This window comes from Candida pseudojiufengensis (genome assembly GCF_024610245.1).
Source record: "Candida pseudojiufengensis strain CBS 10847 chromosome Unknown scaffold36, whole genome shotgun sequence".
Classification (NCBI taxonomy): domain Eukaryota; kingdom Fungi; phylum Ascomycota; class Pichiomycetes; order Serinales; family Debaryomycetaceae; genus Lodderomyces; species Lodderomyces pseudojiufengensis.
This window is the reverse complement of record NW_026261500.1, coordinates 1-14,324: the sequence shown is the minus strand read 5'-3', so window position 1 is coordinate 14,324 and position 14,324 is coordinate 1. Positions and strand designations below refer to the sequence as shown.

General features: G+C 27.9%; 5 protein-coding genes across 5 annotated transcripts; 2 read left to right on the top strand and 3 right to left on the bottom strand. All coding sequences in view use genetic code 12, as the record gives it.

The window, feature by feature from the left end:
- Positions 1–1,240: 1,240 nt before the first annotated feature.
- Positions 1,241–2,248, top strand: KGF55_000027 (uncharacterized protein; the record flags this gene model as incomplete). Its single annotated transcript, XM_051757408.1, has 1 exon — positions 1,241–2,248. The coding sequence occupies one exon, from the start codon at positions 1,241–1,243 to the stop codon at positions 2,246–2,248; it is 1,008 nt and encodes a 335-aa protein (XP_051617256.1).
- Positions 2,249–3,410: 1,162 nt separating this feature from the next.
- On the bottom strand, positions 3,411–5,435 carry KGF55_000026 (uncharacterized protein; the record flags this gene model as incomplete). The annotated part of the gene is made up of 1 exon (XM_051757297.1): positions 3,411–5,435. One exon carries the CDS (start codon positions 5,433–5,435, stop codon positions 3,411–3,413), a length of 2,025 nt encoding a protein of 674 aa, XP_051617255.1.
- A 1,872-nt stretch (positions 5,436–7,307) lies between these two features.
- Positions 7,308–8,864, bottom strand: KGF55_000025 (uncharacterized protein; the record flags this gene model as incomplete). Its single annotated transcript, XM_051757186.1, has 1 exon — positions 7,308–8,864. One exon carries the CDS (start codon positions 8,862–8,864, stop codon positions 7,308–7,310), a length of 1,557 nt encoding a protein of 518 aa, XP_051617254.1.
- An 883-nt stretch (positions 8,865–9,747) lies between these two features.
- On the top strand, positions 9,748–11,427 carry KGF55_000024 (uncharacterized protein; the record flags this gene model as incomplete). Its single annotated transcript, XM_051757075.1, has 1 exon — positions 9,748–11,427. The coding sequence occupies one exon, from the start codon at positions 9,748–9,750 to the stop codon at positions 11,425–11,427; it is 1,680 nt and encodes a 559-aa protein (XP_051617253.1).
- A 697-nt stretch (positions 11,428–12,124) lies between these two features.
- KGF55_000023 (uncharacterized protein) lies at positions 12,125–14,152 on the bottom strand (the record flags this gene model as incomplete). The annotated part of the gene is made up of 1 exon (XM_051756964.1): positions 12,125–14,152. The coding sequence occupies one exon, from the start codon at positions 14,150–14,152 to the stop codon at positions 12,125–12,127; it is 2,028 nt and encodes a 675-aa protein (XP_051617252.1).
- Positions 14,153–14,324: the final 172 nt, after the last annotated feature.

Here is a 14,324-nt window from a genome sequence, read left to right as displayed (position 1 = left end):
CAAATTCATCAGCGAAAGTTGTAATTCCTGAATCTTCTTCACAACATTTAGTAGTATAATCAACGTAACCTGCAGCACCAAGCCAAACTAAGTCTATTCAGAGGCTTCATATAAGTTTTAATTACATAAAGTACATTGTATGCAAAAACTAAGTAGAGAAATGTAATGAAAGATAACGAAAGATACAACTTTTTTTTTTTTGATGTGCTTTGATATTTTTGATCAACGTGTCTCTTATACTCCAATTATATTGAACTATTCAAATTTTGAATGCTTTACAGTAAATCACCATTAATATCAGAAGTTACAACAAACGAACTTAGTGTCTAGCCGAAATTGAAATATCAAATTGATCAACTAGGTTGCTGATAAAGTATATTCCAAATAATATTGATTCGGTAGAGTCTTGATAATAGAAAGTGAGTTTAAATATGCAACTTTTATGCGTTCATGAATTGACCATTTAACTTTAAAGGTTATGAAATCAAAATGAAACAGCCTAGAGATGTTCTGAATATAGCAGAAAAGTTCCACAAAACCTCAAAGCTAAGCAAATAAATCACTTCTATATTGGCAAAAAAAACAAGAAACAATCAATTTATGACTTGGTTCATGATTTTCAGCTAAATGATATATTAAACAACAAAATAAAAGGGACAAACAGAGACTCAAATATTAAATGAAACGGAATAAGTCATTAATTAAAGTTATGTGGTAATCAAGTGGAGAAGAAAATTAATTATTTATTTTTTCTTAGTTGTTGATAATTTAGACGATACTAAATCTGAAACATGACCAGGACACGACTCTTGCATATAAATTTGAATTTAATTAAAAGTCAGAACGACATTAAGTTTATATATATATTTTTTTGAAAGTGACATGAAGTTTGAAACCAATAGTATAGTTAATAAGTATTTTGTTTTTACCATAAACCTATCACCCATTGACCTGAATTTAGCTCTATCATACTAAATTTAAGTTTTTTATTAAATCTAATCGTGAATTAGTAAAATTAATATTGGTGTAGATTTATTTTTATTTCTTTCATTCATGTCGTATAGTTTTATTACTATAAAGTCGTTATAATAATTTTTAATATATAAATACAATTAATTTCAAAAAACTAGATTTAAACTTTAATTTTACTGGTCTTTTTTTTAAATTCAAAGTTTTATCAACTCATCAACTCACATAAAATCACCACTTTATGCCATTATTGAGTTCTCAAAATTAAAAAATGACTTCAACATCATCTTCATCATATCCAAGTACCAATAATGTGGAAATTGATTTCTATCATACCACAATAAAAAATTCAAAAGGGGCAGTGGAAACCTACGTTGCTTCCATAAATTCTAACATATCAAAATTTCCAACTTTACCTGCAGATGGGTTCAAAGTCATTTATGATTTATATGCAAATGGAGATATCATATTAAATAATGAACAGCCAGATTATTTAAAACATATTGCAAAATACTTATTATTATTTTGGAAATCAAGAGGTTATGATATTAAAGTTGATTTTGAAAATAAATCAAATTCAATTGTTTTACATTTAGATTGCAAAATTTTAAAAAAGTTTGAAAGTTTTAATGAAGAAACATGGTTTGTAGCTGATACTGCAAATACAATTGAAATTGATTTATTTATATTCACCCCAAGACCAGAATTGAATTATGCTTGGACGGTAAGACCTTTGAATAATGTTTTAAGTTGTTTATATATCGATCTTGAACATAAAGTACCATTAATCATGTCCTTATATGCAAGAAATTTGTTACACAATCATATCACTTCTCAAAAATTGTTAGATGATATTAGCGGGATTATTTTTGAATCTGATTCTGAAGATAGTGGTGATGAAAATACTGTTGATGATGATGATGAAGATGTATTACCTGATCGACCAGCCAGTACCACGAAAATTCAATTAACATATAAACATGCAAATGCATTCCCATTCAAAGAAACTCAACATCCATATGATGAAAAATTGGCTAAAAAATTAAGAAAATGGAAAAAGAGTGAAATTGCAGGTTTTCAAAATATAAGTGCAAAATTCATTGAAAATCAGGCAAACCCTTTGAAAGAAATTTCAGTAAAATATTATCAAAGTGAATCCTTGGCAAATTTATCAAATCGTGTAACAGCTTTTGATGATATTGAATGTAAAGATTATAAGCCATGTCTTTCAGTATTTTGCATTGATCCAGAAATAAATGGTTTGAAAATTCGTGATTAGGTATTGCTTTGATGCTTTAATTTTGATGAAAACTATTAAATTAGTTGATTTTTATAACAGTTTTCATAGTTGTTGTTTTTAATTTCATAGTTTTGTTATTGTTTTTTCGGTATATATTTTAATAATATATTACTTTTCGATGTTTGTTTCAAAACTTAAAGTTTTCTGTTTTCTCTTTTCTCTTTATTTCTAATTAAGCGCAATTTCCACCGTATTTTTTAAAGCGCTTTTTTTGCGTTATGTAAAAATGTAGTGTACCAATGCACGATAAATTTAAATTCTCATTCGACCATATTTAATATCAACGTTAACAATAATCACTTTCCCCTTAGAGGTCTCTTTATTTGGATTATTCTTTTGTTCTTGAACTTATGAACATATTGTTGAAATTGTTCTGTTCTGGAAAGAAAATATCATCTTAATCAACACTATATTTAATTCAACAAGCCAATATTACATAAAAAATAAGAAGTGATGAACTAATTGAAGATATAAGATGTGAACAATAAAATTCATGCAAAATTATCTAAAATCAAAAACTAATTTAGTAATTCCTTTCAACAAAACGAAATTGATTTAAAATACTGGGTAAAATTTATTAAAATGGTTTTGTCTTGAACATGCACAATTTGCAAAATTAAGTATACACATTAATTTCTATTGAAGAAGTTAATTCACCAGTCTATTCGATTATTATAAAATCAAGAAGCTATTCATTTATAGTAAGATCAATAAAACAAAATAAGTGAAACTATCCAGTGTTTTTAGGATCAGTGAATGGAAATAATGTTATAAATGAACCGAAGTCTTTTTCCCAGCTACTAACTCTGGACTCTACATGTTGAACTGATTCAACTTTGCACACTTCCAATCAAACTTTTCCTTGCTTAAATTAGCTCTTTCAAATTTTCAGCGAATTAGCTTTAAACTGCCAATGTAAGTAAATTAGATTTTCAAAAGGGTTTGTCATAAAGTTATCATTTGATACTCCCAGTGTGAAGTTTTTGCAGAGAATGTACTACAATTAATCGAGACGTGATTGGTCGACCACGTATATAATGATTCAGAAATATAATTTTATTTTATTATATCTATATTCAGCTCCACCAATTTATATAATTTTGGCCATTAATTGTAATCGAGTTAAATTTTGAAGGTTCATTTACTCTTCAGCAATCCCATCAACTATCCGAAACACAACTTTTAAATCATACGTTGTTACTTCTCCTAAAGATGGACGGGAAATACCAACTAACTCAACAAACATTTTCTTCAATTCATCAGCACCTTTTGGATTTAGCAGTCCAGTTACTTGATTCAAAATTAAATGATGCAATTCTTTACAATTATCTATATGTAAGCAAGTCAAATCCTCAATTTGATTTTTAGATAAATCCAAATCTTTCAACGTTGATGGAAACCTTTGCTGGACCAACATTGAAGAAGTGATTCCAATGTTGACCAACCATAACTTTGTTAATTGATTTAACAAGCTGAACTCACCTTTTATTTGAATTATCTCTAAATTTGTCATTTGTAAATCACTCAAGGAAGGAGGAAATCTGTGTAAATCCAATATTTTAATTCCCAAGTCAAACAAGTGCAAAGTCTTCAAGATTGTACAGCCTTTAATACAAATTTGTGAAGGAAGTTGGATAATGCCGTTTGAAGTATTGATGACTGTGCCTTCTGAGTTATTGAATTCAGATCTACTTAAACTCATATATGTGATACCAGATAGATCAATTTGACATGTTTCAAATGTTTTACTTACTTTTCTTTTCTTATTCAAAAATTCGCTAGTTTCATCAAGCATATCATATTCACCAGTGAGGAATTGACAAGGATCAAGTTTTATCTCTTCAGAGCCCGGTACTACCAAAGAATTGTTTCTGATCTCTAAATGATTTAAATTTACCATTCCTTTCAAATCAATTTGAAAAATATTGGATACTTGATTGTATAAAAAATCGAATTGTCTTACTTTAGGATATTTTAACTCCCTATCAACATTTGTAACAACACAACAAATAATTCTTAGTTTCATCATAATCCTTGGTAAAGAAATAAAAACCTCGTTTAATGTAATTTTAATGCCCCAAAGCTCCAAACTATTGAGTGCAGCTAAGCCTGAATTATACCCAAACATTAAACCCACGTAATCACGGCTATAAATTACTAAAACTTTTGGGTTTGAAAGAAGTTTGAAGTTGGACCCTACCTGTAAATATTTCCCGTCATTTGAGAATTCCGAAATTTCAAAATGTTTATTTATTCCTGCTTTCACAAACGTATATAATTCAGCAATATCAGATTCTTCAAAATCAGGACATAATATCAATCGTTCCAATGATTTTGGGAAAGTGCACTTGAACATTCCGAATAAATTCTTACAATCATAAACCTCGATGGACCTTAAGTTATCATACCTTTTTAAGTTTCCCAAAGTTTCAAATTGACATTCATAAAGTATGATAGATCGTACTGTCCTACTCAAATGAAATGCATCTAAGGATTTTACACCATTTAAGTCACCGCATTCAAAATATTCAAGGCAATGTAAATCACTCAAATTAATATCAAAATTGAACTCTCTATCTTCCCGTATAAAATTTAATGCCAATTTTCTCAAAGATGTAGGAAAATTAATCTCAAAATCACTGCCACAAATTGTTTCCATAAGCTCTAACTTTTTAGTTTTGATGATTTCCAAATAATTTTTAATTTCATTTACATCAACTTTCAAGATATCAAATGGATTAGATCCTGATAAACAAATCCCAACAACATTGACTTTTTCAAATATCAGTTTTAAATCAACATTCATTCCGTCTGTTATCTTGATTTCAAATTCTGCGTGAGCGTAAGGATTCTTAGTTTTAACTTCAAAATTCCTTGTATTCTGCAATTCAGCAATAGGTACATTTAACAATTCACTCAATTTGGTTGCTTCAAGAACGATTCTTGAAGGTGTGAAATTGTATACTTCATATAGATTTAGTAAGTCTTTTATTGATCCATCTAAACGACTTATTGAGCCATCAAGTTCAAATTCAGAATACCTTGCTTGTATAGCATATCTTTTTAAAGTCGGGATTAAGAATAACTCTTCAATTTTTGATTTATTATTAATATACTTGATAATTAAGATCCATATTTCTTCTGGTAGTTTAAGAAATATTTCCATCTTTTACTTTTGACATAAGATTTATGATAATTGGTTTGTGTTGATAATTAACAACGATAGTTCTTTTTGATATTGGTTGCCACTATTTTTCTTTTTACCATGAAAAATATTGAAAATTAAATTCTTGGACGTGTCTCATTGATTTGCTACCATATAGCGTTTCAAGATTGTTTCGTCTAATTCAAGAACTCAAAGAAATATCAGAATAACCATTCGTAATCGATATAGCAAACTCAGCACGCGAGATGATTCGAGTCTAAGACAAACCAAACTTAATAATCATAGTTCCATTTGTTAAATTAAAATTTGTAGAAAGGGTTTTTCATTAACAACATTTTGTTATATTAAAATTTGTAAAAAGGGTTTTTCATTAACAACATTAACTTCATTGGATTCAGTATCTCGATGGTTACACATCTTGCCTTTTTCATCAAAGTTTTCGAAATTGCTCTCAAAGCAGTTTATTAGTTTGTAACATAACTTTGAAGACAAACTCTAATAAATTTTTTGAAATTGTCTATCAAAAATTTTCCTGAAAGTGTAATTCAATTAAATATGCCAAAGATAATTCATCAAAAGCAATCTTTTTTACTTCTTTATTTATTACCACATTCTAAATTTACTTCTTTTAAAAGAAAATATGAAACCTGATTACCAAAATTCTATTCTTTCTTCAAAATTTTCAAAATCGTGATTTTTGTCCAGTTAAAAATTGAGCTTGAGTATTACGTTTCAATCCAATAAGCCTTTTTACTTGGTTATGACATCCAAATGGACTTTTGACCGCAAGATTTGTAAGTTCAATATTGATGATTGATAAAACATACAACAGACCCAATTTACATTAGATAATTTCAAATCACAGTATCCATGAACTGGAAAATAATATTGTAAAGTAGTTGCGTATCATGCTTACAACCTCCATAAACTTGAGCATAAATCATGAAACGGCTGATAATTTTGTTTATGAAGATTGAATTGAATGAAAATCATTTGAGATAAATTGGGTATAATTCTTCCGACTCTTTGATTTCTTTAAACTGTATAAATTTAAAACAAGGTGCCTATCATTATTTATTCAAATTAAAAATTCTGTGATCTTTCTAAGATCATCAACGGGGTTTTCTTAATTAAATCTTTACACTCAGCTCAGCAGTAACCATGAAATAAACTTTCGATTGTATTTATGGAACAACTCAAATTCCGTGGACAAAAAATTAGCCACTAGCTAAAGTTGTGACTTCAAATTGGATAGGCATTGCCTTTGAAACATCTATGGTTGGTATGTGCTTCACCGTCTAAAGTTTTAAAGAACAGTGTGAGTATAAACTATTCATTGGTTCAGTTGTTCGTGGAATATGTAAAGAATTCGAGAATAATTAAAATGACATGGGAATTAAGAATTCCATGTCACAAAAATGTTTCTCTGAAATGAATTTATAGAATATCATATCATTTGGAATTTTTATTTCATACTTCATCAAAAGATTTCAAGGACCTAGTTTCAGCCGTATAGTTTTGATTTCAACATCCTCTAAATTAACGACCAACATGGAGAAGATAATATAAGAAAGTTTCAAGTTCCAAAAAGCATAGATGCTTTTAATTAATTTGAGTAGAATTTTTCTATTGAAATTATCCTGTTTTACCATTACTAGATCTCATTTTACATAACCAGATTCATTTATGAATTAGTTGATGCTAATAATTTGCTTATTTTGTCGTCATATTCATAGGATATTTCCTCAAAAAATAATCTGGAGTAAATAGTCAAATCTACAAATGTTGAAAATTTAAGAAGTACTAGCTTCTAGATATATATCTATATAAACAAATAACTAACTATCAACTATTGAAGTATAAAAATTTTATTTAATTACTTTGTTCATCAAGATGATCATAAAATTCTTTGGCAATTTCAATACCATTTTTTTCAAAAAATATTTGGTAACTTTTGAAATATTTCATATCGTCAAAAGTAAAGAAAGTGATAATATGTTCAATTGCATTTTTTCCATAATTGTTGACTCTATTAAGATAGCTGTTGAATCTTGTAGCTTCAAATTCAATGATTAATCCTTTATCTTTTAAAAATCTTGTATCATGAGTAATTAAAATTGCATCTTTTTGTCTTACAGCTTGTTCAATTTCTTCTTTTTCTTCGAAAGGAAGTTTTGAAAATATATGAAAGGCTTGAATTGATTGTTGTCTTAAGGAATTAGCTATTTGAGCAGCATCTTTTCTACCTTTTACATAAACAATAACATTTTTACCAAATAATTCATTATCTTTAGCAAATGATTCCTTAATTTTGACTAGTTCATCAACTTTAGCTTGTAAAGCAAGTTGATTTGATTTTCTTACTCTTTCTCTTCGTTGATGTTTGGGCAATTTGTTGAGTTCGGCTTGAGACAAAACAATTAATGGATTCTTGAACTTGACCAATTTTAATCTTTTATTTGTCTTATCGAGGGAATTTTTGTAATTATATTCAATGCTTATAACATCATTGAAGTTGATGAGATAGGATTTAAATTCACTGGATAATTTACTAGCAAACCAAACAAAAATTGTTGATATTTTAAATTTATCCAAAGTTAACTTGAAAACTATATTTTGAAGTTTGAAAAATATTTCAACATCATCTATGATAACTAACTTTGTATCATGAACTTTCAAATTTCCCTGCAAAATTGATTCACAAAATTGAAATGGCCTAATTATAAGTATATCCAGTGGTCTTTGTATATCATTTGGATTGAATATGTTTTTGATAAATAAACCATAGAATTCTAATTTTTCTAATATATCCATTACTGGGTCAACAGCTTCAGTGACCAAAATAACCACGGGTGAAGCACTTTTATTGATTGTTTCAATATCTATGCATCTGTATGAATAGTATGTTGTTGTAATCCCAATACATTTTTGAATTTCATCCGGATCATTAACTGATAAATTTAAAATTGATTTCGAGTTTTTGACACTAGGAATTGTATAGCCAAAGCTAGTTAAAAATCCAATTTTATACATTTTTATCACATCAAATAAACTTTTACCTAAACTTATTTTTAAAGCGGTTGTGTCACTTATTGGATCAAATGGAATTTCACCTTTGGTTTTTACAGCATATTTTGAATTGAATCTTTCTATTTCATTAAGAATTGGCTTCGAAGCTGAATTGAATTCTTGATTGTCTGGATTTATAGATAAAGGCAGGAAATTATTTTGATTATAAATGTAGTTACTTGATGAATTATCTGGTGTTGTTCTGTAATTTTGATCCAATACTGAAGTTGTTGGAGAATCAGGAGGTGGAAATGACCGGAAGTTAAAATTTGATATTGTTGATGATACTGTTGATGTTAATGCTGATGATGATGAGTATGAGTTTGGTTTAAATTTCTTAATTGGTCTTGGTTGATACATTATTATATGAAAGGTTGATTGAATTGAAATGATTTGGAAGTATGGTTCAATAACAAATTAACATTTCATAAATTAAGCATTTTCTAAGGATTTTTGTAGCATTCTTATACTGTTGATACTCTTTGTGTTGTGATTCATAATTGGTATTCAATGATTGATAATTTTGGTATATGTTACAAATGTATAATGATTTTTCAAAAATGCCCTTTTCCTGTATAAAATAATTTGTTTGATAAGTTGATATTTTTTTTCTGTGGGATATTACACAAACATTAATTAGATCTATCGTAAATTTAATCTATAGTTTAAAAATTAAAACTTGTGAAACCATACACTATATGTTTCATATTAGACTCTAAACAAATTTTATTGTCAATTTATAAAGAGATAAAGCTAATTGAATATCTGGTTATTACAGCTACTGGATAATTAATCAAATCTTTGGAAATTAACTTCATCAAATTTAATAGAATTAAAATTACAAGTTTTTGGTATGAAAATTTAATAGAATTTAAAGTTTTATGGCATTTTGTAAAATGTGTATACTTTTTTAAAAGCTTAAAATTTGACTGTATAGATCAACACTTTGAATTTTCTACGGCATAAATTATAAAGTGTATCGACACAATTTTGACAAGAAAAAAATTAAATTGATAAAAATTTATTATCAAAATATCTAATACATTTTCTAACTATTAAACATCCAAATGATTAATATCATCAAATATCGATTATGAAGAATTACACAAATGATTTCAACAATATAATACTTTTAAATAAATACAGGTTGAAATTCCTTCAAAAAGTTCAAATAATGAATGATTTTCTTGTTTCATGATCATTACGATTAATCATTCAAATTCATTAAAGTATTCATCAAATAATGTATCAATCACCTCCAACAAAAAAGTTCAAACCAAATTCATCATCATCATCATCATCATCATCATCATCAATTTTGAATTTACATTATAATTTGATTATCACACCACCACACATTCAATCATCTGTTCAAAATTCATTAACTAATTCTTCTTTAAATCCAAATACAACTTCATTGAGTCAAAATCCAACTACTATATCTCAATTACCTCATTTACCTCCAAAATCGAAGACATCAAATTCAAAACCAAAAACTAAATCAAGATCAAGATCAAAATCAAAATCAAAATCAAAATCAAATCCACCAGGATTAAAAGACATCAATCAACAAGAATCGTCTAGTACTCAACAAACTATAACAACCTCAGACTTTTTTGATGTCAACTCAAATTATTGTCTTAAACCAGAAGGAGAAAACATAATGGATCCCGTAACTTGTATGGTAGATTTGAAAAAATATATAAATGAACAGCTTTTTGAAATCATGCAAGAACATAAAATTGAATTTGTTCCTAGTATGGGATATACAATACCATGCATCAAAGAGCAAAGATCAATATTAAATATAGGAATTAAAGATCAAGAAGATATTCAAAATTGTTCTGCTGTTATTACGATGGAACATTTAATTAATTCCCGTGATAAAGAAGGAAATTTAACTGAATGTGTTTCACCACTGGTGGTTATAGTTACAGATTCTGTATGGAAAATAATGGCTTTATTATCACTCAAATTGAATAAATCAGAACTATTTCATGGAAATATTTATAACCCAGTAGCTGTTCAAAAGACTCAACATTATCTTATAATTCATCCTAATCATTTTTGTGAAGCTGTATTTTTAGATAAGTTGAAAACTTACAAAACAAGTTTAGTAATTATTGATAAAGTGAATTTATTTTTGAAAGTACAAGAAGAATCATTTATGGAAGCAATATTTAGATTTAATGAATCAACTACTTTTGTTTGGTTTGCTACAAGTTTATCAAGTGATGCCAAATCATTCATCACCAAATTTAGTGATACATTAAATGTCAATTATAACATAAAAACTGGTGGTAGAGATATGCAAAAAAAATTGGTTTTAGTTGATGTCAATGATCCTTTAAATATCTCAAATTTATCCAAAAAAGAATTCAAATCATTGACCAAAAATCAAATCGAAAGTAGAGATTTAGAATCCAAAAAAATTGCTTTAATTGCTAAAGTTAATGAATTACTCAAGCTTAGAGATTCATTTATTAGAAAATCTAAAGAGTTTGGTGAAAATGTTGTTGTCGTTGTTCCAAGTAAAAAAGATGCTGGAAAAATAACTATATCTTTAAGACAAAACGGAGTTTGGGCATATCAATTATTTTCTAAAATACCACCCACAGAAATTGAATCAATTGAACAAGAGGTAATAAATAAAGATGCAATTTTAGTAACTCATGATTGTAATTTTATTAAAGGTAAAGAATATGTTATTGATTTTGAATCAACTAAATTGGATAATTATCTTATTAGAATCGAAAAGTATAAAAAACATGGAGTTTCAGAAGTTTTCACATTTTTTACTACTATTGAAATGAGATATTTTAAACAATATTTTGAATATTTTGAAAAAAATGGTGTTGATGTTCCACAAGAGTTTTACGATTATCACATCCAACAAAACAAAATTGATTTTTTTGGTTTATAATTAATATTTAGTTATAGTTTATTAGATGAGTTAAATAATATTTTGAATATCTTCTTGAATTTTAAAATATGTTGATGAAAATCATGACCTCTTGTAAAAGCATTTATCTCTTTTGTTCTTCGTCGAACATCAGATAACCCAAAATTCACATTCAGACAAAAATTAAATTATTTTTCAACCTTTATCGTTTTAATGAAAACTGATAAGTGAATAGGCAATCTTTTCAATAATCCCAAACATATATATTTGCTAAATCAATTGGAAGATGTTCTCATTAATCTGGAAAAAGATTCATTTAAAATAAGATTGAACTTGTAGTGGTAAAAGTACACTTGTTGTAAATATTGCGTCAGCTAGATATTTCCTACCTCAGTGACAATGGAAATACCTAAAATTTCAGTTTAGTTATCACCATCAATTGAAATTCGTCTAAGGCTTAAAGACTATCTTAGATATAGACGAATTTCCAATATTTTTTACCGTTTTAAATTTATTAATTAGTTTTCTCACTGAGATATTCTTTCTACAAAGAAAATACATTTATTTAATAGTTTTTTAAAAGTTGTATTATTTCAGATACTAGAAGTTAGTTTCAGATGTTGTTACCTCAAAACATTTTATTTCATTATAACTATATCCAGTTTCACAAATTCAAACAATTTCACATTTGATTGCAATCAAAATAAAATTGGTTGGTTTAATCCTTATCATTCCCATTAATGACCCGAAACACAACTTCTGAATCATACGTTGTTACTTCTCCAAAAGATTGAGAGGCATCACGAGCTAATGCAACCAACATTTTCTTCAATTCATCTGCACCCTTTGGGTTTATCAGTCCAGTAACTTCTTTCAAAACCAAATGATGCAATTTGTCACAATTATCTATTTTTAAGCAAGTCAAATCTTCAATCTTATTCTTAGATAAATCCAAATCTTTCAACGTTGATGGAAACCTTTGCAAGACCAACATTGAATAAGTGATTCCAATCTTAACCAACCATAACTTTGTTAACTGACTTAACAAGCTGAACTCACCTTTTATTTGAAATAGCTCTAAATTTGTCATTCGTAAATCACTCAAGGAAGGAGGAAATCTGTGTAAATCCAATATTTTAATCCCCAAGTCAAACAAGTGCAAAGTTTTCAAGATTGTACAGCCTTTAATACAAATTTGTGAAGGAAGTTGGATAATGCCGTTTGAAGTATTGATGACTGTGCCTTCTGAGTTATTGAATTCAGATCTACTTAAACTCATATATGTGATACCAGATAGATCAATTTGCAATGTTTTAAATGTTTTACTTACTTTTCTTTTCTTATTCAAAGATTCGTTAGTTTCATCAAGCAAATCATATTCACCAATGAGGAATTGAAAAGGATCAAGTTTTATTTCTTCAGAGCCCGGAACAACCAATGTGTTTTCACAGATCTCCAATCGATCTAGATCTACCATTTCTTTCAAATCTATTTGAAAAATATTGGATACTTGATTGTATAAAAAATTGAATTGTCTTACTTTAGGATATTTTAAGTCCCTCTCAACATCATTAACTTCACAACGATTAATTTCAAGTTTCATCATAATCCTTGGTAAAGAAATAAAAACTTCGTTTAATCTAATTTTAATACCACAAAGTTCCAAGCTATTGAGTGCCCCTAAGCTTGGAATATATTTAAACTCTAAACTTTTTGGAATACCATAAATCCCTAACACTTTTAGGTTTGGAGGAAGTTTGAACTTGGACCCAATTTGTAAGTATTTCATGTCATCTGAGAAGTCTGAAATTTCAAAATGATTGTTTGTTCCTCCTATCACATCATTAGATAAAGCAATAACATCGTAATGAGTAAAATAAGAACCTAATATCAACCTTTCCAATGAATCTGGGAAGGTGAGCTTGAACATTTCAAATAAATTAATACGAGCCTCAATACCAAAAGACCTTAAGTTATCATAGTTTTTTAAGTTTCCCAAGGTTTCAAATTGACACCCCGCAAGTTTGATGGACCGTATTGTTTTAGACAAATGAAGAGCATCTATTGATTTCACTCCTTTTAAGTTGCAGCATTCAAAATATTCAAGACTTTGTAATTCGCTCAAATTGATCTCAATTTTGTCTGGGATCATATGTAACTTCAATTTCTTTAAAGATGTAGGAAATTTAACTGCAAAACCCTTACTATAAATCAAATTCATGAACTCTATCTTGCTAGTTTGAATGGCTTCCAAATAAGTCTGAAGTTCCATTACTTCATTATCTAAGAGGTTAATTGGATAAGATCCTGATATATAAACCCCGATAACATTGACTTTTTTAAATATCAGTTTTAAATCAACATACATTCCTTCTGTTATCTTGATTTCAAATTCTGCGTGACCGTAAAGACTCACAGTTTCAACTTCAAAGTTCCTTGTATCTTGTGACTCAGCAATACGTACTTTGAGCAATTCACTTAATTTAGTTGCTTCAAGAATAATTCTTGAAGGTTTGAAATTGTATACTTCATATAGTTTTAATAAGTTTTTTATTGATCCATCTGAACGACATATTGGGCTTGAACGAGCTATTGGGCCATCAATTACAAATTCGGAATACCTTGCTTGTATAGCATATTTTTGTAAAGCTGGGATCAAACATAACTCCTCAATCTTTGATTCATCATTAATATACTTGATAATTAAGATCCATAATTCTTCGGGTAGTTTAAGAAATATTTCCATTTTTCACTTTTGACATGAGATTTATGATAATTGATTTGCGTTGATGATTAACAACGATGGTTCTTTTTGATATTGGTTGCCACTATTTTTCTTTTTACCATGAAAAATATTGAAAAATAAATTCTTGGACGTGTCTCATTGATTTGCTACCATATAGCGTTTCAAGATTGTT